At 38.6% G+C, this 27,004-nt stretch overlaps 1 protein-coding gene across 1 annotated transcript in view; it reads left to right on the top strand.

Annotated features, from left to right (window-relative positions):
• LOC114046880 (GTPase-activating Rap/Ran-GAP domain-like protein 3) overlaps nucleotides 1-27,004 on the top strand; it is a 196,900-nt gene that overhangs the window by 146,214 nt on the left and 23,682 nt on the right. The window contains exons 23-25 of the mRNA XM_027867466.1: nucleotides 15,929-16,036; nucleotides 19,018-19,136; nucleotides 21,407-21,542. Of these exons, the coding sequence (XP_027723267.1) occupies nucleotides 15,929-16,036; nucleotides 19,018-19,136; nucleotides 21,407-21,542 (363 nt within the window). The remainder of the gene's footprint in view (nucleotides 1-15,928; nucleotides 16,037-19,017; nucleotides 19,137-21,406; nucleotides 21,543-27,004) is intronic.

Genomic DNA, 27,004 nt, shown 5'->3' on the forward strand with positions numbered 1-27,004 from the left:
ACTGCTCTCTGTTGAATTTTATTAAAACAACAGGCTTCATTCATCCATCCAAATCATGTCCTTTTATGTGAATTATACTATCCATCCCTATCTTATATGCACTTATTCTGCATACTCTACTCCAATGGTGTCAAATTCAAATAGAAATGGGGACCACTAAACCGTACATAAGAATCCCTGCAGGCACCATATCGTTTTAGAAAACCACGTATTAACATGTGTTCTATTGTATTTTTATTTATTTTGCTAAATATTTCCATATTATATCTTAATCTGGTTCCCTGCTACACCCAGGAGTGTTGCAGTCCACAAGTTTGATACCTGTATTCCATAGTCCAAGTAGTTAGTGGGTAGCTGAGCAAGTTAGTAGCAGTTCTGACCAACTTGCAGGTATACTCTACAAGCAACCAAAACAGACAAATGGGACGCTATCTCCAGGAAGCCTTTAGCCATAAGGGATCAGGTCTGGCTATCCTCCTGGAACTTGATTACCAATGGACCATAACATTTTGTAGATATCGGTAGAGAGAATAATAGGCTCCTTCTCTACCACACAAGTGGTAAACCCCATTGCCCTCCACCTCAGATTATTCTCACAGCATTTCCACTCTGTGCTCCATTGGTCTTTATTGTGACAGGCTCACTTCAACCCCAGACTACATCCTGTCACTTTCTCTACCCTCAGCAACTGTGGACAGAAAAGGGAAGTAAATAGTTCAGAAGATCCTAGACTCACAGAGGCAGTGTGGTCCATGACCAGTGCCCAGTAGACTGGTAAAGTTAAGAGGCCAGAGGAAGAACAGGAGAATATAAAACATGCATGTCCTCCTACCCGACTCAGTCTACAGCCTTTAGTTCCAAAGAGGCATTAGCGAGATCATAGGATTTGGAACTTGAAGTGAGATTAGTTTAGCCCTCTCTTTTTACATATGAGGAAACTGAGACCCAGAGAGAAATGACTAGTCCAAATTAATACAGCTAGTAAATTCTGCAAGGAGGAATGATGTTTTGGCCCACAGCACTGCCAACGTAGTGGAGCAAGGAGTCGTTATGTTGACCATGCCAGCCTATGCAGAGCATCCCACATTCATAAAATAATATTATATTAGGCAATAAAGTTGTATGGGACAAATCCATTTTGTCAACACCTATGTTGCTTCTCTTTGTAATGTGTTCTCCATGATTCCATGCTGCCTTCCTCAACTTTAGACAGGCATCTGGTCCAAATGCCATTCTCATTCCTGTGCCCTTTTGGATTTGGTATCCTGGTGAACTCAGGCTGACTCTGTATGGTATCTGGGCTCCTTTTTTGCCACATTATAGATCGTGTCAATTTTCTTCTCCAAGAGTACCCTTCCCTTAGTCCTTATTAACTTCCCTTTATCATTGGTATGTATAATTTTCCTGCCCTGTATGGGACAGGAATTTGATAATGGAGTAGCCAAACTTATTCCCTTCTTGCCTCTATGATTCAGCTGTCCTGCTTTGTCCATAGAATTAACAGTACTCTCTCTTGACTGTGCTATAAGAAATGATGGAGAGGATGGCTTCAAGGAAACCTAGGAAGATTTGTTTGAACTGATGCAGAATGAAGTAAGCAGAAGCAGGAGAACACTTTATACAATAATAACATTATTGTACAGACCAATTTTGAGAGATTTTAGAACTCTAATCAACACAATGACCGTCCACAATTCCAGAAGACTCATACCCCACTTCCTGATAGACAGTTGATAGACTCAGAGTGCATACTGGGACATATTTTTTTGACATGGCCAATGGGGGAATTTGTTTGCTTGATTATACATGTTTTTAACAGGGATTTTATCTCTCTCTTCTCAGTTAGTTATAGGTGATGAGGAGGTGGGAGGGAGAAGATGGACTTTCATTGACTGAAAAAAAAATTAATTTAAAAAAATACAAAAAAATTTCTCTCTTGTAAGGTCCATTCTTTTCTCAGAGCTTTCCTCCCCTCCCCTACGGGACTTCAATATAGGCCTCTGCATGTATCTCCAGTGAAATCCACAATTCTGAAGAGCTTTTTCTTACTATGTATGCTGGGAAAACAAGGTGGATGAGACACAAATGTTACCAGACTATAACATATAGTTGGATGTGCCATCCATCAGATTAGAATATCCATAGCTAGCTAGCTAGCTAGCTAGATAGATAGATAGATAGATACAAATATATATAAAACTAAACGTAACCCCAAAAGCAATGGAAAGACTCATGGTAAGTGTTAGCAAGCTACAACATGTTTCAAACAACAGCTTCTGAAGTAGCATTGTAAGCATAATGTAGGACTTATATGTCTAGAAAAAGGTTAACCTATCACATAAGGAGAATAAAGACAAAGGATGAATACCACAAATGGTACATCAGTACCTGTGAAATATTAAAATGCAGCTGGATGGCATTGTACGTAGAACTTCTGAGTAGAAATCAGGAAATCCTGAGTTTGAATCCTGCCTCAGATACTTCCTAACTGTGTGATCCTAGAGAAGTCCATTAGCCTCTTTTCACCTCAGTTTCTTCATCTGCAAAATGAAAAACTGTGCCTCACAGAGTTTTTGTGAGGATCAAATAAGATAATATATATAAAGTGCTCTCCAAACCTTAAAACACTATGGAAATGTTAGGCGCTATATTTATCAAAGAAGAAAGCAGCCAACATATTTGGTAGTTCCTCTGTGTAAAGTTCATGGGAAAACATGGGCAAGGACTATCTAGGCTAGGAATCCAAGAAAGTGGAGAAGGACTCGGGCAGAAAGAGAAAGATTGAAAGAGCAGGAGCAGGAGAGATACTTGAGCAAGAGAAAGAGCCCAAGGAAATTGGTAAAGACAAGGGAAAGGAACCTGGGGATAACTGGCAGACTGCAGCAAGGTAAGAAGTGCTAACTGAGGAGAAGAGTTCTGTGTGTGGAAGAGGAGGCTGGAGAACATCACAAACTTGACATAGTCACATTGGAGTAATAATGAGAACTTCACTTATTGAGACAATTTGCTAGAGCTTGCCCTTTATCCAAAGGATTGAATCACTTTCGGACTTACCCTAATGATAATTTCATCCTTCTAAAGGTGAAGGAGCTAATGAAGGAAATTAGCATTCTGGACCCAAGTCTCACCAACAAAATATGTTGGGGGAAAAGGGGACAACAAGAACTTTGTGGAGAAGTGACCATTCCTCTTAGAGTTTATGATAAAAGAGAGGAAAGTCTGTAGTGCTTGGAATTGGCAGGTGTGATTGCTGAGCCACTATCAGAAATATTTTGGAAAATGGGAAAGATGCCATAGGACTGGAAAAAGGCAAAGTTCTAGAACATATCATTAAGGACATAATTTGTGAGCACCTAGAAAGGGAAGCAGTGGTCACTAAAATATAATAATAATCATGATGATGGTGATAGCATTGACGTACTGTTTTAAGTTTTGCAAAGCATTTTTAAAATATTGTCTCATTTTTATCCTTACAAAAAATTGAGAGGTAGGTGCTATTATTTTACAGATGAAGCATTTATGGAGTACCTACTATGTTCTATATTCTGTGTTAAGCACTAAGGATGCAACAAGAGGCAAAAGATAATCAATTGCTGCCCTCAAGTTCACAATCTAATGAGAGAGACAACAAGCAAACAAATATGTACAAACAAGCCATATACAAGATTATTAGGAAATAATTAAAAGAGGGAAGTCACTAGAATTAAGAGGTGTTGGGGAAGACTTACTGTAGAAGATGGGATTTTAGTTGAGACTTAAAGGAAGCCAGTAGATTGAGATGAGGAAGGAGAGCATTCTAGTCATAGGGGAGAGACAGAGAAAATGCCTGGAACTGAGAGATGGCATTTCTTGTTTGTGGAATAGCAAGGAGGCCAGAGTATTATAGAATACGTGGTGGAGAGTAAAGTGTAAGAAAACCAGAAAGGTGAAGGGTTGGAAGACTAGGTTATGAAGGGCTTTGAATGCCAAAAAGAGGATTCAGCTATATCATTTTGTTATTTTATCCTGGAGGTGATAGGGAACAACTGGAGTTTATTGGGAAAGGGAAGTGACATGGCAGGACCTGCTAGAACAGTCTAGAAATATGGGCTTAATAGAGTAAGAGGAAATTTGATAGGAATAAATGTCTACATTTATACTTGTACTATGCTTGAGTTCAAGAAATCAACTTCACACATACAGAATGGAAGAGGTATGACAAGAAAGAATCACAGAAAGTGAGAGTTGAAAGGTATCTCAATGACAAATCTAGTCCAACCCATAAAAGAAAGAAATCTCCACTCAACAACTAGAACATACCTGACAAATGGTCATCCAACCTCCAAGGAAGGGAAAGCCACCACCACTTGAGGCAAGAATTCCTGCAGAAAAGATCTAGTGATGTCAGTGGATTGTAATCTCAATATAGATCAACAGTGTTAAATGGTGGTCAAAATTGCTAATTGATATGCCAAGCAGTGTTAAGAGGGGCACAGTTTCCAGAACAAGGAAACTAATAGTTCCACTATACTCTGCCTTGGGAAATACCATGTATGGAATGATGTATTCAGTTTTGGACACCACACTTTAAGACTGACATAGATAAGGTGGATGTGTCCAAAAGAGGGTAACTAGGATGGTGAAAGCACTGGAGAACGTATGCCATATGAGGATCAGATGTTGTATGAGAATCAAATGAAGAACCTAAGGATGTTTAGCTTGGAGGAGAGAAGATCATGTGACATGATACTTGTCTTTTGATATTTGAAGGGCTGACATGTAGCCAGAGTTCTTAGAGATAGATTTAGGTTTCATGTAAGGACTAATATTTTTAATAATTAAAACTGTCAAAAAGGGGAATGGGCTTCCTTAAAAGCAGTAGATTCTCTCTTATTGGAAGTCTCCAGATAAAAGCTGGATGGTCACCTGTTGAGGAGGTTAAATAAGAGCTTCTTGTTCATGGATGAACTGGAATAGATGGCATCTGAGGCCCCTTCCGGCTCTTCGATTTTGTGGCTCTGTATCACAGAACTGTATAGGGACAGTCTCATAGATCAGCAATGACTATACTGCTTTCACTGTACAGATATACTCATATATACTGGCCACAAGAGAGTTTGCTTGAGTGTGATGACCATACCTTGCTACTTCCTCCCCTTTTAACTCAACTACGTTGGTTTTCTGGACCCACAGTCCTTATTTTCAGATGATTTTGATGAGTAATAATAAGGTGATTTCTACAAACTACAGGATGATGAGTTTGACATTACTTTATGATCAGAGTCTAAAATGGATTAGTAATTTGGATAGTTTGTAACTTAGAAGTCAAGTTAACAAGCATTTAATCAGAACCTGCTATGTGGCAGGCCCTGTGCTTAGGGCCACAGAGATCATTATAAGCCAACATAGGTTTATTAAAAAGACAAGCAAAAGTGATTTCATTTTCTATTTTGATGGGATTTCTGGACTGATAGATCATGAAAATGCTGTAGATATAATATGTCTGGATTTCAGTAAGCCATTTGAAGGATGTAGGGGAATGATAATATATTTCAGTGAATTGGTAGCTTGTTGAACAAGTGTAATTAAAGTGTTAATTAACAGATTAATGTCTTTCTAGAAAGAAGGCTCTAGTAGAATGCTACAGAGCTCTTTCATTGACCTTATTCTCTCCAACATTTTTGTCAGGGACTTGGATAAAGATACAGATTATGTTGATCAAATTTATGCATGACAGGAAGCTGAAAGAAATAGCTAATAGGGAGGGTGTCCCAAAAATCTTAGTACACTAAAAACTAGTAATAATACTAATACTAAATAATACTAACAACTAGCATTTCTATAACTTCCTCTAAATGTCAGGCACTACATTAAGCACTTTACAAATACTATCTCATTTGATCTTCACAACAACTCTCTGAGATAGGTGCTACTATTTTACAATTGAGGAAACTGAAGCAAACAGAAGTTTATGTGACTTGCCCAGGGTCACACATGTAGTAAGTATCTGAGGTCATCTTTGAACTCAGGGCTTCCTGACTTCAGGCCCAGTACTCTATCCATTGCACTACCTCACTGCCTGCAGTAAGACTTTTGGGATACCCTATATTGGATGATAAAACAGAGAGAGGTGCAAAAAGAACTCAATGGTTTGAAAGAATTAGCTAATCAAAGAAGATAGAATTTAATAGGAATAGACATAGTTAGAACTAAAGTTCCAAAAATTAACTGCATAGATATATGATGAGAGACACTATAGTCTAGTGGATAGAGAGCTGGCCTCAGAATCAAGAGGACCTGAGTTCAAGTCCCGTCTTTGACACATACTGGCTGTATGACCCTAGCTGGGCAAGTCACTTAATCCTTTCTTTTCCCAAGAAACTCTCTAAGATTATAAGCTGCAGAACAGGTGAAATCCATGTTGATAGAGGGAATTTGCTCACCAAGAATTATCTATATCAGTGAAATCACAGGTCCAGTAAAATATGTAATTATGTATGTAAATATATGTGTTTATATATGTGTAAAAGGAAAAAAAAGAGAAGCCTGAAGGTTATGGTGCTCTATAATCTTAATGTGATTCAGCAGTGTGGCATAGCAGGTAAAAAAAATTTAATATTAAGATCCATAAATAGAGGTCCTGTGTTTAAAAGTGAAAGCTGAATGTTCATCTGTCTTCCTTCCAAGGCACAACATTTTAAGGAGTGCTATTGAAAGGAGAGCAACTAGCATGACCAGGTGACTTTAAAACTATGCCATGTGTTAATCAGTTGAAGAAACTAGGGGTGTTTGTCCCTGGGGGGAAGGGAAAATTTGAGGGAGGGAGCAGAGATATGATCAGTCTCTTCAGGGATTTGAAAGCCAATCATATAAGAAGAATTCTATCTATTCTGCTTGGATCCAGTAGTGGAATTTATAGGGAGATTAGATTTCAGCCTCAGAGCCTTCTAAGGTTCTCTTAGTATCTCCGAGTATCCATCTTTTCTCCTTTACTCACAGTAAATAACTAGCCCACCTCCTTTTCCAGTCATTTATGTCCATAATGAATAGGCTAAAAATTCATTAATTCACTTTTCAGTCTGGATAACCCATACAATATAAAAAAAAATGTAATGTCCTACTTTGTTCCCCACCCTCAAACTACTGAACCTAATAACTAAACCACACACACACACACACACACACACACACACACACACACACACACAGGTTCATCTCTGCTTCAGATTCTGGGTTCAGTTCTTGTGCTAAGAATGCACACAAAGGAGTTATTCAGTGATAGTCTTACTGCCACATCCACTCTGACCTTTGTACCTAAGTTCCCCTATAACTGGGTTCCTTGCCCTGTACCTAAGTTCCCCATTAATTGAGTTCCTTCTTTTTCCCAGAATCCTCTCAGTGCTTGGGTTTCCTGCCTAGTACTCCACCCTCTCTGGTGACTGTGGCCTGACACTGAATCCCAGTTGCCTCATGACTCCCAATACCAATCCACCCACCACCATCCATACTTCACCACCTGCTTGGATATATGCCCTAGTTTTAGACTCAGTTTGGACCTTTGGTTTTTAACATTTGTCTGTCATGTCCTTCCCTACTTATTCTGTGTCCCAGGACTAATATGTCAGTTTTGTGTCTACTTTCAGACATCCCTATGTGCCCACTCCTAGAATTTCAGATGATACAAAGACCCCTGGCCTTGCTCCCCTATTCGGAACTGCAGCCTTCAGGCAGCCTGGATCCTTAGTCCCAAGCCTTCACATCACTGCTCAAGGCCAGCTGTGATCATAGGGTTATCTTTTCACTTCTTCCTTTAACCCTCGCATGTAGCTGTTTCAGTTCTCTTTCCCAGCAAATAAGAGGTCAAAGCAAAACAGTACAATGGAAAGCAGGCTAGATTTGGAGTCAGAGAACCTGGGTTTAAATCTTGGCTCTGTCATTTACTATCCATGTAGCCTTGAGAAAATCACTTAAACTCTCTGGACCTCAGTTTCCTCAACTGTAAAATGGGTCAGGAGGGTGTTAGACTAGAAAACCTTAAAGATTCCTTCCATCTCTAAATCTATGATCCTATCAAAGTACTAGGGTTTGAATACCACATTAACATAACTAAGTCTCCATATGTCTGACCAAGTTTTCCTGAATTTCTCTGATCTGATTGTTCCTTCTTTCTCAGAGAGTCCCAGGCCCTGGTCCTAACCTTGTCTTCTCTTATTTTTTTTTAAGGCAATTGGGGTTAAGTTACTTGTCCAGGGTTACACAGCTAGTAAGTGTCAAGTGTTTGGTCTGAGGCCAGATTTGAACTCAGGCCCTCCTGACTTCAGGGCCAGTGCTCTATCCACTGAGCCATCTAGCTGCCCCATAATTTTGTCTTCTGAAGCAACCTCACTCTACTCATTGGTTCTCAGCCTTTTATAATGGAGCCATTTGATGGTATTGTGTCTACTCCCAGCTGTTAATATTCACTCTGTTAACATTCTGTCCAGGTAAATGACCCAGGAAAACTTAGCATCCTGATGATTTAAATTAGCCAGTCTCCTTTTTTTTTCCCCCATTGAAACTAACCTGTATTGAAGTGTACATAGCACAATAAGTAAGCATAGGTTTGTTTCTCCCTACCTTCTAGGAACATTTAATGAAAAAAATCCTGCCAACTCAAATAGACTCTGAGGGCATCACTGTTTTCAGGTAGTAAGTACCAAGCTAAGGGTACATCAGCTAGTGTAGTACAGCAATATGTGTGTGTTATGGAGGAAGAATTCTCTACAGTATTAGCCTATAAAGTATTATTACAGTAGTGAAAAGTTTAATGTGATCTAATTTTAAACTAGAAAATCAGAGCCAATTCATTCAAATAGTTAGCATCTTTAAAGTAGTCACTCTGGAAGATTATATGCTTCCTCCAATGATACTACCATTGCTCAGAACCTTTTTTTGAAACTCCTTTGTTTTTGAGGAGAAATACCTTAAGGTATCAGATAAAGTGCCGGACCTAGAGTCAGGAAGACCTGGTTCAAATCCTAGACGTTCAGTCTGTGGGTGACCCTAAGCAAGTCACTTAAAGTCTCTTGGCCTCCATTTCTAATCAGTAAAATGAGAGAGTTTTTTCATTGTCTTTGTGTACTTAATGCCGGCACAGTGCCTGGCATGTCAGAGGCACTTAATAAATGCTTGATGAAGGAATGAATGAACACAGTCTAATCAGTGTTTCCCTGTGCTGAAGCCAATCTTTTTTAGTGAGGCTTGCCAATCTATACTTTAGAAGATACCAGTGAATCAAATCAGGTTTGAACAAAATAAGAAATTTTAGATTATTCTTTTATGTAGGCCATATTCTCTCTTAAAATAAAACCTTAATTTGCTGAAAAATGCAACCATCCTACAACCTGGCCTTTTCTTGCCCTTTCAGTCTTCTTATACCTTACAACGCTCCTCACCTCCCCAGTACTCTCTGCTCCAATGGCACTGGCCTCCTGTCTGTTCCTTGCACAAGACACCCCATCTCCTGGCTTCAGGTACTTTTCCTGGTTGTCTTCCATGCCTGAAAGGTTCTCCCCATCATCTTCACTTCACCTCCCTGCCTTCAAGTCTCAGCTAAGATAGGTCCCACCTTTGACAACAGCAACAAAAAAAAAAAATCTTTCCAGTCCTTAATTTTAGTGCCTTCTCTCTGATATTTTCTCCAATTTATCATGTTTGTGTCTTATTTGTACATAGTTGTTTGCATGTTATCTCCCCCATTAGATTGTAAGCTCCTTGAGGGCAGGGAATTTTTTTTGCTTTTCTTTGTGTCCCCAGCATTTATCATAGTGCCTGACGCATACATACTAGACACTTAATAAATGTTTGTTATCGTTCATTGTTGTTATACAACTTACCACACTTACAGAATACAAGGTTAATATATATACAAACTATTTTTTTTCTGACTATTTCTAGAGCAATTTAGAACCATCAGCTTACCTGAAAATCACAAAGCTGTTCTATAAGTTGACAATTGTTGAGTTGTTCCTGAGGAAGCAGGGGTAGTTGATCTTACCTAGAGATTAGGGTTTAATATAGAGAGAGAATATTAGATATTAGTACAGAATATTTAATGAGAAAGCTGAGCCAAAATACGAGTACCATACTGGACTTCTAGTCCCTTTGCAATGTTAAAAATGCATTTTTGAATGTTGTTGTGCCTGGATTTTTTTCAGTCAGCTATCAACAAAGGAGAAAATTTTATATACATATATATATATATATTTTGTATTTATAGACATGTCATGTTATGGTGATAACAAAGATGAATTTATAACCCTTGGAGTCAGCCCTTCCTCAAAATATTATAGAACAGATTTTCAAAATGATGAAATGTAAGTGGTATCTACTTTTCTAAAATGTGTTTCTGGAAACTGTGATCTAAAGTGAATCATCACAGTAAAGAACCAAAGGCATAATTTGCTAATGGTCAGGAAGTGACTATATATTTGGCCATAGAAACAGTGTGATAAGTAGGGGTTATATTCCTGATTTTTAAAAGATTCAACATCACATAAATCATAGATATGATTTATAGTGAATCAGGAATAAGAAACAAGAGAGTCCAAAGACTTGTAAAAGGAAAGAAGAAAGAAAGGAAGGAAAAGGAAAAGAAGAGAAGGAAGAGCTTTTATTAAAAGCTTGCTGTGTACCAGGCACTGTACTAAGTGCTAGAGATAAAAAAAAAAAACAAGCAAACAAGACAGTCACTGCCCTTAAAAAGTTTACAGTCTGATAGAGGAAGTTGTTGTTTTGTCAGTTAGTCATGTCCAACTCTTCGTGGGTTTTCTTGGCAAAGATACTGCAGTGGTTTGCCATTTCCTTCTCCAGCTTTTTACAGATGAAGAAACTGAGGCAAGCAGGGTTAAGTAACTTGCTCAGGGTCACACAGCTTGTTAAGTGTCTGAGGCTGACTCCTGGGCTAGTGCTGCCTGGCTGCCCAAATATAGGAAGATTACATATAAAAAGGAAGCTAAAGTTAGAAGGTGGGGAGGGGGTATAGGGGCATGATTTGCTAATGGTCAGGAAATGGCATGGCATCCTGGTTCCAGGCAAGATAAGATTAAAAACTCACTTAACAGAGCTTAGAGTCCCAGGGGCAAAGTCCAAGTTCTGGTAAGAGGAGGGACAGAGGATGTGGTTTGAAAATGACCTCATGTCCATGAATTATGAATGGGTTAATTTTTTAATTTAAATAAGTTTTATCAATACCTTTTGTTTTATATCACTATAATTTGGGGATATGCCCACCCCATCTCCACCCCATACCAGAACTGAACCTTCCCTTGTAACAAAGAAAAAAACCTAAGCAAAAACAATCAGTACAGTGACAGCATCTCCCGGTGTATGCAGCGTTGTGCCCTGATAGTCTTTTCACCTTGCAACAAAAGGAGAGTGATATGTTTAACTTTCTGGGGCCATTATTGGTTTTTTAATTACTCAAAGTTCAGTTTTCTTTTGGTGTTCTTTAATTTACATTGTGGTAATCATTGTGTATATTATTCTCACAGTTCTGTTTATTTTAGTTTTTAGCAGTTCATACAAGTTGTCCAATTTTTCTCTGATTTCCTCACATTTCTCATTGTTTCTTATGCAATAATTCATGCTTTCTCCAAGAAGAGAGGCAGGAGCTAAATAAGCATGGTGAAGACCAAATAACATAACACACACAAAAAAAAAGACATGGATTATATTCTAATAAACAGGAAATGACCAGTTACTCATATAAGGATCCACTTCTGAAGCAACAGCAAGACAATTATTGAATTTTTAGAGAAAAATATCAAGATTGATATCAAGTTAGAAGCACAAAAAACAGGAGGCATGCCTGGTGGGTTCCCAGGGGGTGGAGCATCCCCATCTGGAGGTCGACTAAACGCACCAGAAGAAAGAGCGTTCCACCAGCTTTCCAAAAATTGAAGGACTCAAATTTGTAGCCAAGGCAGTAGCAGTTTAAAGGTAACATTTAAGCTACTATGTAAATCTGATCATTCTGAATACTTGAATGTGTGCAGAGGGAGAAAAGTAAACAACATTGCACTTTATTAGTGCTATAAACAAGTAGAAATGCAATTCTTGTCCTGGAAAATAAAATCTATTTAAACTTGGCATCATAAAAAAATGCTTGTTTCTCCCCTCAAAGGCATTTGTCAAAATCATACGAAGTTCTTTGAAAGATAAAACAGAGATAACTTGACCCTCTGATTATTAATAAGGCAAAAAAAAAAAAAACCACCATGTAGACATTCACTTCAAAGGTATCTGCCACTGTCATGGAGGATGTCTAATCTAGAATCCAAATGGAAGAGAGATTTCCTATAAATAGTGATGCTCCTATTAGCCAATGACATTATGCTAATTGTATCAAGTTCCCAAACACTGTAGAAACTGCTGTAATTACTCAAAAAAGTTTGACCTAACTGTCTACATGGTTTACAAAAGAGCAGAGGATAGATAAAAAATGTCTTTTGTCAAATTAAGAGATACAGTAAGAGGGACAGTTTGTAGAGATGGTATATCAGTGTGTGTATACATATATATATATATTATATATATACATTTCCAGTATTTTATATCTATGTGTGTGTGTATGTACATGTATATACATGTATATATATAAAACACTGGAATATATGCACACCTATATGTGGCACTGGAAATGTACATTGAATTGGACCCAAAATTGAACAGAAAGAGAGTGTGCTTTTGGAAAATTATGTAGTACTTTTAATGACCTCAAGCTTCTCCCTAAAACATCAGTATTCTTCCTGTGACAATGTATGGCTACAAGTCATATTCTTCAAAAAATTAAAGTTGTCAGTCATCCACAAAAGAGGGTATATTGTACTGTAAGTATAAAAGATACCATCAAAGAAATGAATATCCAGAAAAGGAGGTGGGCTGGAAATATATGAAGAACAAGGGAAAACCAGTGAACAGCCCTGATGTCTCATTGGTATCCACACAAGGCCCTTAAGAGGAATGCCCCCAGCATGGTGAGCAGACACCAAATAGTGGATTTGGGGGAGGACATGGAAAAGAGTCAGATGCATCATTGATTGCTGTCTGTACCGCTGGAGAGAATACCCACATCATTGAGCTTGCAAATCCATCAAAATGTGATTAACAGTAAGGAGAGAGGCTAAACCTATGGTTTTATTAAAATAAGGAAGTCCCAGATGAAGAAACTTCATCTGCCAATTCAGGTCAGCACTTTCTCTGCAGCTTCTAGTCTTAGAGAGTTGCCTAGAGCATTGAGAAATTAAATGACTGACCAAGGTCACACTAGTACCTAGGGCTTCCCTGCTCCAAAGCCAGCTCTCTTTCCATCATGCCACCCTGCCTCATGTGTTTAATGATGTATAATAAAAACACAAATTCAATTGTTTTCCAAGGCATAGAAGTTTAAAGGTAGAGGGAATCATTAAAGATTATCTAGTCTTATCCTCTTATTTTATTACAGTTAAAGAAACAAACTCAGAGAGAGCAAAGTCAGTTGCTCCAAGGTCACATGCCGTTTATTGCCAAAACTGAAACCAGACCCCAGATCTGCCCAGTGCTCTTTCATGTCACACCAGGGCCTTCTTTAGAGAAGTCGTCCAAGTTGAAGTACATTTGTACTTAATGCAATGATTACAAAAGGGGTCACAGTTCAGCGCGCACGCACACACACACACACACACACACACACACACACATGCACAAAATACAATTCTTCTGTATCAAAAATTTGGCCTATCGAAAACTTAATATGTAACTTGATTAAATACTTAATAGTAACAGGACTTATCTTACACTTTGAAAGACTTTTGGGAAATTATTTCTGTGAACTATAACTCTTTCAAGAAACTGTGGGGGGAACTTTGAACTAATAACTTCTTTTTCTCTTGAAAAATGTGTAACAAGCTGATATGTTCTTCATCATCTTTCTATTTTCTTCAAAAAAAGAGCCATGAGAGTACCACTAAGAACATATTAGTTTTAAGATGTTAGTAAGAACATCTTTATCTTTACTCTCAGATTCCATCAAAAAAAGGGGGGGGGAACCCACCAGCAAGAACAAAGTGTGAGTCAAGCTAAAGATGAGGTGGATTTATCAGTAAGGTACAAGTAATGGAAATACTTCAAATACTGCTGTTAAGCCAAAATACTCTGATTACCATGAAAAGAAGTCAGATAACCACTTGCTGGAGGGTGAGAGAACCCTTTGGCAGAAGGCCTTTGATGTAATCATTGATATTACAGGAGGTCATTACTGTATACTCTTCATTTCACCTTTTGGGAAAAGAGACAAATTACCCAAAAGCAAAATGTCAAAGGGACATTATGAAGAAGGAAAAACTTTTTTGTGTTTGCATGTGTATGTATATGTACGTACATATATACATATTATGTATATTAATGTGTATATATATAAATACTGAAACTTGATGACTCAGTATCATTATCATGAACATCAGCTATAATAGTATAGATTTACACACATTTCTCCATCAACAGGATGAATTTTTTCGGCCCACAGCAATTCATAAAGACCATTTCCTAAGGTATAAAGGAGTTTTAATCTATGTTAATGGAAGGGGTAATACCCACAGTGAAGTCATGAATCTTTGAAGGTTATTGTGGGGGAAAAGGGCTATTTATCCTAACAGGAGAAAGTACATAATACGTTTTAGAATGTTTTCTACTTAAATCACTACAATTATTTTTGATTTGAGTATTTAAGGAGTTAAGGTTTGCAAATTAAGTCACAAGAAACACTTCATTTCTAGATAATGCTAGATAAATATGGCATTACTACATTATACCTTTTAAAGAGAAACACAGCTGCTTCAAGCTGTAAAGAATACGTGTTAAGATTATATTAGACAATTTTAAAAAAAAATTTTTATAGAAATGGAATTTTGCTATTTAGTGATTTAAACACAACTGAACATAATACAGTTCCTTTTGACCCAAGGCCATTGCATACAAGTTAGGGAACGTATTAGCTACTGCATACAGTAGCTAGCTACCTGTGATAGTTTAGAGGAGCAATGTTTCCTGCTTTGGAAGCCAAATGTTAGCAGTTCAGATTTTTATTTAAGAAAATATTTTTTCCACTTCTTTAGTCAATCTCATAAAATAAAGATATTGTTAAAGAATCATAGGAAACCTACTGTGTTACCCACTTCAAATTGAAGAATAAACAAGCCTCTTTGAATTGTTGAGATGGAATGTGAATCATTTGGCCATATGAGTGTGGCATAGTCAAAAAGATATATGCTTATTAATTGGAGCTAAAATTGAGGCTGTTAGTAAACTGCTCATGTCCCCAAGTACTTCACAAATTCAAAAGATTTGTGACTTTGTTGGCATGGACATTCCCAATAATGATATCAATTTCAATCCTTCCATATTCCGCACTCCGTCTTTCTGAGATGCCATGACTAAGAAATTGCATTTTTTAGTGGCCAGCCCTCTGGTGAAAAGATGTCCCCAAGTACCATATTCAAAAGCCCCTCCTCCACTAAAGGAAATGAAAATATACTCAACTTTGGTTAAGGAAAATGATAAATATCTATTTTTAATGTACAATAATATGCTGGTTTCCATCTTACCATGACAAAATTTTAAAAGCATAGGAGATAACATGAACAAATTCACATTTAAACGGGAATCTTCTGCCTTTTTCCAAGTGGGCACCTCTTCCCCATAAAAGAAATGTAATGATGTTTTCCATTGAGGGTACATTTCTTCTGAACTATCTTCCTAAGTCTTTGGGACCTTATGGTTTCAATATTGCTTGTTTCAGCTTTCTCTAGGGAATTTTAAGAAGTGGGCCATGATGGGCCCATTATAAAAGGTTGTAAAGTTTGCAGTTTTATTTAATGTCACTGGTCATAACGATGCCTTTGTAAAAATAAGAATTTTTTTTCTTCTGTTACAGATAGCTGCAATTATAAAAAGGTGTGTCCTTTTAATGGTGGCTCTCCTTTGATCCAACCCTCAGCATCAGATTTCCACTTTAGTTGGAACCAGGTTCCTTATGCTGTTGGTAAGAAAAAAACTGCATCATAGTAAGCTCTTTGGAGTATTTCTAAATGTTTTAATATCATATGCAAACTCACTTATAGATGTTGTGATTATATTATGCCCAAAAAAGGACGAGAAAGGAAATCAGGGATTTTTTCAATGGAACCTGTCCTAAAGGCCTTCTCATCTTCTAGTCCTCTCTTTCATTTGACCTTAGTTCCTCCTAGCTGCCATAGCATTTGAGCATCTGGAGGAGTGTCGACATTTTAAGGAGTTTTCCTCACTTACTAATCATTCAAGCTATTTAACCTCTGCCAATCTAGAAGACCAGGAGGTTGGACTAGAGGTCCTTCCAGCTCCAAAATTCTGTGATTTCATTCAATTCAATTCAGCAACCACTTATTAAGTGTCCATTATGTGAAGACAATTATTAGACACTGGAGGAAATACTGTTATAAAATGTAGTATCTGCCTTCATGGTGTTTACAGTCTAATGGGGATGTGACAGATAATTTATAGTACAAATTCAGAATGTTAAGAGCAGGGTGATGGGATCTCAGGGATGGTTTTAGATGAAGGGGCCTTTGAATTGGGCTTTAAAGAGTGGATAGTAATTCAACAGGCAGAGGGAGAGGGCCATTCCAGTGATAGAGAACAGTATTAGCAAAGACACAGAGGCAGGAAAGCACAGGACATGTCTGGTGGACAGTGTATAGCCCAGTGTGGCTCCAATATAGAAGGGGTAGATATTGTGGAGAACCTTAAACCTTAAATGCTAGACAAAGAAATTGGATCTTTATCCTGAGTGGAGTCGGATGTTTCCTCTTACCACTTTAGATCTAGGTTTTCCAGAATTTCTGAAATTAGAGTAGTCTTCCTGTACGTGGTCCACTCAGTTCAAGATCCACATAAGACAGAACTATGAATTTTCTACTTAATTTTGTCTCACAAAAATAAAGCTCTGTATTAAAACATCAGAACAAACTATTATGGACAAGGTTGAAACTGAAGAGAAAAGGATCAAGGTTGAAACTAGAGAGCAAGAGATGTATCCAACAGATGCTATAGAGCAGTACTGTCAAACTCAGATAGAAACAGGGGCCTTTAAACAATACAGAAGGATCCTGGTGAGCCACGTATTAACTGACAGTACCCCGTAGTAACATTATCAGTGTTCTATTGTATTTTTATTTATTTTGTTAAATATTCCTCAGTTACATTTTTGAGCTGGTTCCAGCAGCACTCTGGAAGGTGCAGGCTTGCGTGTTGACACCTCTGCTATAAAGGGAATTTGGCATGATTGGTGACAGATTGGATACAAGAGAGGAAAGAGAAAAAGAAGTTTAAAATAGCTATAAAGCTTCAAGCCTAAGTGAGAGAACGTTTTTATTGTTGGGATGGAAGGAGTTCATTTAAGAGGAAAGATAAGTTCTCGTACAGATGTGGTGAATTTGAAGTAAAGGCAGAATATTCTGAAGCCAGTTGTAGAGTGAAGCCCAGGGAGGAGGATGGTACCAAAGCTGGGCATCAGAAAAGTGATAGCTCAAGTCATGAAAATGAATATGTCTCAGGGGAGAGAGGGAGAGAGAGATCATACATAAGAGAAAGGACCAAAAACAATTAGAAGATAGAAGCAGTGGGAACAGAGGACTGTTCAGAAACAAAGGGGGAGAGCCAAGAGGAAATTTCAGGAAGGAAAAAGTGGTCAACAGTGTTAAACCCTGTAAAGTCATCTAGGAAAATGAGAACAAAGAAAAGGTTTGGAGTATTTGGAAAGAGTAAAGTCAGCAGTGACCCTCCAGGAAGCCAGATTGCAGGTTGTGGTGAATGGATGGTGAAGAAAAGGAGATCATGAATGGAAATCTATTCAGGCAACTAAAGGAGGGAGAAAAACGGAGGTAGGCCAGAGGGGCCAGGATGGATAACATAAGGTGTGTTGAATCTTTGAAAATAAGGAAGACCTGTTCATGTATGACACGGAAGGTGTCACTGGCTTAGGAAATTAACAATCAAGGAAAAAGTGAAGAAGTCTTTGGAAAAAGGATGGTGGTGTAAGCACAGTGCTCGACTTTAGGGATCAAAGGTAAGTAGTCCAGAGGTCAAAGCCAGAAATCTAAGAGGTCACAGAGATAGGGAGCTATGGTGGTGAGGGTTATATGGTGAAGCTGAGAGCAAGAGTTCCAAGGTGGATGGAGGAGAAGGGAAGGGAATGGAGGACATGCTCATATGAACAATCATTTGCTTCAGACAAAGAATCACCCCAGGGCAGCATCATTTCATTTTGGTCAGGTGCTAGCCACACACTCAATACAACACAGATGTAGTATTTTAGGGGGAGTCAGTAGAGATTAAGAAATTAAAGATGCTAGAGATAGTGCTCAGGAGAACAAAGTCCCTCAAGAGTCTGGAAGGAATATGATAAAGAACACAGGTGGGAAGGCAAAAGAAATAGGATTACTGTTCATTTTTCCCTTGAAGACATTCAGTGTCTATCCTATGGGCATTCATGTAGGCCATCCCCCATTTTTGAAATACACTCCCACCACATCCCCATCTGTTGAAATTCCTGTCACTCTTCAAAGCCCATCTCAAGTCTGTCCTTCATGAAACCCTGTCTGCTCTTCCCAGCTGAAACTCATTTTTCCCTCCTTACATTTTCCTAGACCCCTTTGTCTGTATGTCATCACATTTTTCTTTGTGTCATACTTATCAATATATATTAGATTATCATGTCCTTGAGGACTAACTCTGTCCTTCTTCAGCTCTGTAGCCCCATAAGAAGTATAGGTCCTGACACATAGTTGAAACTTTGTAAATGTTTGTTGAATTGAATATTAATTGTTCTACATCTGATAAACAATTGTCTTGTGCCACCTCCTAGACAGCTGTATTCCTGGGGGATAAATAATCCTTATCTATAAAAGAAATCACACTAGAATGATATCACTCTTTATCATGGTAAAACCAATGTATTTGTAACTCATGCCTGTTGTTATCTTTCAGTGTGTGCTTTTCCATACATTCTGGCCTTCACTACCGATTCCATCGAGATCCGCTTAGTGGTGAATGGAAATTTAGTCCACACAGCTGTTGTGCCTCAACTTCAGCTCGTGGCTTCACGGGTGAGTAGGACTGGGGCCTCTGTCTAAAAGACTTTAATGCAATGTACTTGTGATACTCCATACATGAATTACCAGGCAAAAGGAGAGGAACCAAGTCACTTAGAATAAAATGTTTATCATTATATCCCTATGATCAAGTTGGAATATATATTATAAGCAGAATTCAAAATCAACACATATATTAAAATTTAACAAAGGAGGAAAAAGATCACATAATAAAGTCTATTGGTTAGGCACTTAAAGAACAGGTGTCCCTGGGTAACTCCTGTGCCCACAGTGGGTAGAGCACTGTATTAGATATTCCAAGGGATACCAAAGAAATAGAAGACACAGTCCCTACAATCCAGCTATGTGTTGACACTGAAATAGTTTGATCAGAACAAGCTATGGGATTCAGACCAAGCTGTCCTTATGGGATAGCTGTATTTTGAGATTTTTCATAGGCCAGTGCTTGGTCTTACGGCCTTATACTTTTAGAAATTTGATGATGTTATCAGTTCACCCAGGGGTGATGAGATTTTAGGGAATCTGTTTATTCTGACCAAACAATACTGGTTTGTTAAACCATAATGCCAACTTTTAAGCCAACAGTGGGAACTATATGCCTGACTCAAGAATGGTTATCGATCACCTTCACAGAATATGTCCAGTTTGTAATTTGATTTCCTGTATGGATCTACCCCAAGTATAGAATTACAGCCAAAGAAATTAGGAGTTTTTAGAGCTATTTCCATTGAGTTTAAAGAATTGCCCTGGGGCAGCTAGGTGGTGCAGTGGGTAGAGCACAGGCTGTGGAGTCAGGAGGACCTGAGTTCAAATATGGCCTCAGACACTTGATACTTAGTAGCTGTGTGACCCTGGGCAAAGTCACTTAAGTCCAAGTGCCTCACCAAAAAACAACAAAAGAAAAAAAAAAGTATTGCCATTCACCAGGCTATCTAATGCAAATGAAGAACCAGAGCACTTTCCTTCCTGAAGAAAAGGGAAAATACTTTCAAATTCCTTATTATTCAACTCTCCTTTTTCAATATTCTTTATCCATCATTGTAAGTTTCTTTTCCCACAACAGTAGGTTCAGTTCTGCTTTATATTGAAATTGACCAAATTTTAAATGGGCATCCCTGATAAAATTTGTAGATTATTCCTAATTTTATTAGCCACATTTACAAACCATCTCTTAGGCTATTTTTTTTTTCATGTGACAATTTCCACATATGGTTGATACCTCTTTGTATATGAATATTTGTTATCCCAATCGTAACGACTCTTCCTGAACTTGTCTCAAGATTCTAGACTCCGTCTGTGGAGTCTTCAGCCCTCTATAGAGTGGCTATAGCACATGCAAAAACAAACAAACCTAGAGGATAGAGGTAATTATGTGACAGTTCGTACAGAAGTTCTAACGAGATACAGTCTAAGAAAACTATTATCATGAGCTGTGGAAAGAGTCAAGAAAATAGCATGAAGAAGCTGTGACTTGAGTTTCCAGGGCTTAAACATAACTAGATAACAATAACAATAATCATAATAGCTAGCATTTATATAGCACTTTAGGTTTTGCAAAGCTCTGTACATCTTATTTCATCCTCACCACAAAATTATTACCTACATTTTACAGATAAGAAAACTAAGTGTTAATGTTAAGAACTTGCCCAGGGTCACACAACTAGTAAGTGTCTGAGGCAAAATTTGAATTTGGGTCTTGACTCCAAGCCCTATAATTTATCCACTGTGCCATGTAGCTGTCCTGCATAGATTGGTGGGGAAGAAGCTGGGTGACATTCTGGGTTGAAAAAACAACAACATGAGCTAAGGCTTGTAGATGGAACAAAAGGCCTCTTGAAATCCTTCTCTGTAGGATCTTCTTCCTCTATAAAGTCTTCTTTGAACTTCTCCTCCACCCCAAGGGAAACTGCTCTTCACCACCTCAGATTTTCCGTTGTGCCTGGCTCTTTCCTTTGCATCTGTCATATTCTACCAAGTATCCCGTTTGGGTACAATGCTAGGAGGTTGTCAGCTCCTTGAGGGCAGGGACCATGTCGTTCATCCTCTTTTTATCCCTGGTGCCCAACATATTACTTTGCACATAGTAGGAACTTAAGGAATGTGTGTTGAATTGAATTGACCATGGTAAGGGAACAAGCCTGGCAGGAGCAGAGAGGGTAATGGGAGTGCCAAGAAAGATGAGGTTCCACAGATGTGAAGGGAAATAAAGGAAGGCCTCCCTGGAATGCTAGGCAGCTCCATAAACCTGTGCTCTTTCTTTCCAGTCAGACATATACTTCAAAGCCTCAGCAGCAGTGAACGGCGCATCCAGCAGTAGCTCTAAGGATGCCAGTGCCCACAATTCTCCTCAGACACCCACAGGCCGGGAGACTCCAGTGTTTCCTTCTTCCCTGGGGGAAGGTGAAGTCCTATTTTTCTGATTATGCTAACTTGTAATTATTTATAAAAATGTATAGCCTTTTAAAAATATGATACTTTCCTCTCTGCTGTAAGTTCTTTAAGGCAAGTCACTACAGATTAGAGATGGAAAAAGCCACAGCTCCAAGAATTCTGAACATGTAAAGGAAAGAGTTTTGGATTTGAAGTCAGAAGATCTGGTTTCAAATCCCTGCCCTGCCACACTATTTGTTTGACCTTGGACAAATCATTTCACTGGTCTAGGCCTCAGTTTCTTTATCTATAAAATAAGGGATTTGGACACAGTCTTCTTTTTGAGCACTTTCGGCTCTAATAGCTAATTGATCCTATTTTTAGGGGAGAGGAAATTTTATTGGTATACACTTAAGAAATTCTCTCAACTAATGTAAGACAATGACCGTTCTGCCTCTTATGGTCTTTTCCCCTCTTATGATCTTAAAGAGTTGTCTAGAGCACTGAGGTTAAATGACTTGCCCAAGGTAAAGTATATGCCCTCCTTGAGGGCAGGCACTGTCTTTTGCCTCTTTTTGTATCCCCAGAGCTTAGCACAGTACCCAGCACATAGTATGTGCTTAATAAATGCTTTCTGACTGACAGCGCTTGTGGCAAGACTTGAACACAGATCTTCCTGACCCCCAAGGCAGGCTGTCTATTCACTATGCCCATTCTACCTTTCCCTATTGCCCTGTGATCCTAAAATGTAATAAATGTCTGGGAAAGATGTTCCTCCTCCCTCTCCCCACTCAAATCTACTAGGGATGTATCACTGCATTTGAGGGAACCATATTTCCCTATCATTCATTAAATCTTTCCAAGATTAGGAAATATTGAGTGACATGGAACAATAACTAAATAGCAGAGCTTTCAGTAAGGGGTCTTGGAACCCCTGGCAGTTCATCCTATCATTCCTCTGAACTACTACTATCCACAAAATTTTTATTCACATGAAATCAGGTTACAGCAAACACTAGCAGCAGAATTTGAAGGGAAAGGATGAACAGATGTCACAGATAAGTTGAAATGAGAGTGGAGAGCAGAGGAGTACATCTGGAACAGGGAGGGGTTGCAATCCTCATGGTGGTGTTTGTGTGCGTAGTGGGGAAGGGGAGATCATGAGTGGTAATACATTATATTGACTTTGGATCTTTTAAAACAACAACAGCAAAAACCTTATGAACTGACACAGAGTTTCACCCTCCTATAGCAGCTGCATTCCTGAGCAGTTTACACTAGATAGGTCACATATGTTGCCCCAGGTTGTCTCACACTAAGGATGATCCTTCTCAACAGGGATAAAATAGAAGCTTTCGAGTATATGGGATTGAGCTAAATTTTAAAAGAATTTAAAAATTGAATAGCATCCTAAGCTGCTAATTGTGGTCATTTCCCTTCTTTTACAGATAGATAATTATTAAATGAACTGAGTGTTAAAGTTTTTGTTAATTGTCCTGATTCCACACCATAAAAGTCAAACTAAAACATTTCTCTAGATAGGACAAATGAGGCATCTCTCCAGGTGTTTTCTATAGCATCTAACTTATTCCCAACAACTCTGCTATCTAGCTAGTTTTGTAAGTCTTTAATACCTAATACCAAATTATGCTGGTAGTCAGTGACCAGCACACTAAGGGAAGAAAAGCATATACCCCAGCAGAGATAGGACCAGAAAGTGCCACTCCTTTCATTTTGCTATCCCATGTTTTTAACCATTTATATATTATGGTGAGGAAATATCATTGGATCTAAAGGCAGAAGATTAAATAACAGCCCTGTTTCTAACTACCTGTATGACTGAGATCAAGTCCCTTAACCCTATTGGGTTTCGGTTTCTGTGTCCTGTCCTCATCTTTGACTGCAACAATCATTGAGAATGGGAATCACCTCATATCTAAACAAATGCTTTTTTAATGTGTTGTTGAATCTAGTCAGGGACAACATGTAGATTTGGGTAAGGGAATACTCTCTTCCACTGACCTCATGGAAAAAAAAAGTATTTTTATTAACACCTAACTTCTTTCTCTTATGGTCAGGAACCACAAAATAAAGCCAGGTTGGTCTAAAGGTCAGGTTTAGTTATATGAAATGGAAGTTCTTGGTGAGGTGAGTGTTGGCTGCTTGGCAGAGGCAACAGTATTGATGATCTAGCGGGGGCTGTTGAGAAAGGAGCCTTGGGGAAGGGTGCTGTCTATATTTGGGGAGGAGGAGTGGGGGAGAGAAAGGAAAGAAAGAAAGAAAGAAAGAAAGATGGTATGGAGACCAAGTCAATCCATCCAACTGACTGAGACAAAAGTGGGCCACCTTCTCCTTTGCTGGAGCATGGGAGCAAAGTAGAAAAAGAATGGAAAAACAAAGAAGCCCCAGACAACTGCTCTCAAACAATCAACTCTCCCTATCAAGGTGAATCTTTCAATTCTGAATGTGTGTACATATATGTATATATGTATGTATGCATGGATATATATATGTATGTGTGTATATGTATATATTTATATACACACACACTGTGTTCAGTGTTCTTAACTGCCTACAAATTAATTATGTAGGGAATGAGTTAAAGCTATGTAATGGAGTTTTATCATTATGTACCACAGATGTCTGTAAGTGTAGTGGCTGTATCTCAAATACACCTTCAGTTGTGTAAAAAAAAATAAAAAACCAGGACCTACTATTAAACTCACATTGACCTATCCCTGTAAGAATTGCAGAATTTTTTGCTCACAATACCCCCTCTAAGACAATGCAAATATTATCTCCATTCTACCAATAAGAAAAGTGAAGTTTAGAAGTTAAAGTAACCTATGTACTCACAGTTAGTAAAAGTCAGAGAATTGTAAGTTGGACTGAAAGGGACCTCAGAGTTCATCTGATCCAACCCCCTCATTTCCTCATTTCAGATGAGGAAATTGAAGCCAAGAAGTTGAATGACTTGCTCAAAATCGTGTAAGAAGTGGAAGGCCAGGAATTTGAACCCAGAGCTCTTTCTGTTCTGCCATGTTGTAACTCTTCCAACTATATCATCTTGCTTTGATCCATGTAGGACCACAGATTCTATCCCTGGCCCTAGTTCAGTGCCTGACAAAATGTGGGCCTTTGGTCCCAGAGGGTATGGGTGTTTTAGTAATTTAGGTCATTTTTTTTTTTTGGTGAGTCAATCAGGGTTAAGTGACTTGCCTAAGGTCACACAGCTAGTAAGTATCATATGTCTGAGGCCGGATTTGAACTCAGATCCTCCTGACTCCAGGGTCGGTGCCCTATCCACTGTGCCACCTACCTACCCCAGTCATTTTTATTTTGTAAGAACTCTGAACACTTGAGTCTCAAAACATAAGTTCATGGTTTGGGAGCCAAAACTAAACATTTTTCTTGAGTATGTCTGCCAACTGGGTACTGAATTTTAGTTTTGGTTTAAGATAGTCTTTTTTTTTTTTGGTTCTTTTTTGTTTTGTTTTGTTTTGGTGAGGCAATTGAGGTTAAGTGACTTGCCCAGGGTCACGCAGCTAGTAAGTGTCAAGTGTCTATTCTAAGACCAGATTTGAACTTAGGTCCTCCTGACTCCAGGGCCTGTGCTCTATCCACTGCGCCACCTAGCTGCCCCTTAAGATAGTCTTAATAAAGAGAAATGTAGTCTCATTCTTATCTTCAAAATATCAACTATATAAGAAAAGAATCAAGTATACATAGCTAAAAAAATTTCACGTGGAAAAGACTAGAAACTCAGTACAAGTTGATAGTATGACATGTCTAGCTATTCTTTGACCACCTTAATGGAACTCTAATGTCATAGAGTCATATCACATCCTCTTTGAGCTAGAAGGAACTTTAGAAGTAGTACATCTGGTCCCACTCCTCCCTGAAGCACCTTCTGTTATCCCTGGTAAGTGGCCATCTAGAGGGCTTTGTTCTGGGCACAGACGCACCAACAATACAAGGAATCCACCTTTGACCAGTTTCAGAGAATAGGAAAAAGTGCCTGGGATTTGGAATTTGTTAATAAGAGCACCTCCCAGCTATTCTTTACATTAGGGCAATGGCAACAAGCTATTGGTTGTTGACACATAGTAACAGGAAATAATCCCTTAAAAGGCCGCTGTAAACCTACCACAGGAAACAGTCTGCCACTGCTCAGGGGCTTCAGCCTATGGTCTTGGCTCCTAGAAGAGACATAACATACATCATTGAGTTGAAGTTACAGTGAAGCAAATTTTGGCTTAGCCTAAGTAGCAACTTTCCATTGGTCATTTTTTGTTTTGTCCTTTCCAGGCCAAAGATTTTCTTGGCAGGAAAAAAAATTAAGAAAATAGCACTTTCATCTGTTATACTCCCTTCCACAGAAAGCAGTGACCCCATTTCTTCTTTAATCTTCTTTTCCCTGATACAGATTTTTTTAAAAGACCTTTTTTCTTGTCTTTTCCTTCCCAATCTTAACAGATTCAAAGCTTGTGCTTTCTTGATACTATTCTTCTGGGACCCTATTACACATGTATATTCATCCTGTTTTCCTGAACTTAAATCCATCTTTCTGTACTTGACTTTTTTTTTTTTTTTGGTGAGGCAATTGGGGTTAAGTGACTTGCTCAGGGTCATACACCTAGTAAATGTCAGGTGTTTGGTCTGAGGCAGGATTTGAACTCAGATCCTCCTAACTCCAGGGTCGGTGCTCTATCCACTGCACCACCTAGCTGCGCCCTCTACTTGACTTTTTAAAAAAATTTAAGTTGATTGATAAGTTCTCCATGTGTCTAGGCTAGCTAGATGGCGTAGTGGATAGAAGGCCAGGCCTGGTGTCAGGAAGACTCATCTATCTATGTGACCCTGAGCAAGTCACTTAACCCTGTTTGCCTCAGTTCCTCATCTGTAAAATGAGCTGGAGAAGGAAATGGCAAACCACTCCAGTGTCTTTGCCAAGGAAACCCTAAGTGGGGTCATGAAGAGATAGAGATGACTAATCAACTAAGCAACAACTCCTAAAATTTAGGTTGCATGTCAGACTATGCCTGGCTTTCCTCTGGGTTTCCAGAATATTAATTTCTCTGGCTGGTTCCTCTGCTTTTTTTTTTTTGGCTAGGCAAGGGGGTTAAATGACTTGCCCAGGGTCACACAGCTGGTAAGTGTTATGTGTCTGAGGCCGGATTTGAACTCAGGTCCTCCTGAATCCAAGGCCGGTTCTCTATCCACTGGGCCACCTAGCTGCCCCAGTTTCCTCTACCTTTTAAGGAATGAAATTATCATTAAGACAAACCAAGAAATTACTAGCTCTTCTGCGTTAGACAAAAAAGAAAGCCCCAGTTGGTGTCCAAATAATTAAAAGTCTTTCATCACTACTAGAAGATGCCTCTGTCCTAGGTTTGTGGTCTGTTTTCTCATTTATTCCTTATTTCCAACCAGGTAGCCTATAGCATAAACTGATAACACTATAGCTTCTTTCTCCTTCCGTTGCTCTTCAT

This window comes from Vombatus ursinus, unplaced genomic scaffold (assembly GCF_900497805.2).
Source record: "Vombatus ursinus unplaced genomic scaffold, bare-nosed wombat genome assembly UNPS02014786.1, whole genome shotgun sequence".
Lineage (NCBI taxonomy): Eukaryota > Metazoa > Chordata > Mammalia > Diprotodontia > Vombatidae > Vombatus > Vombatus ursinus.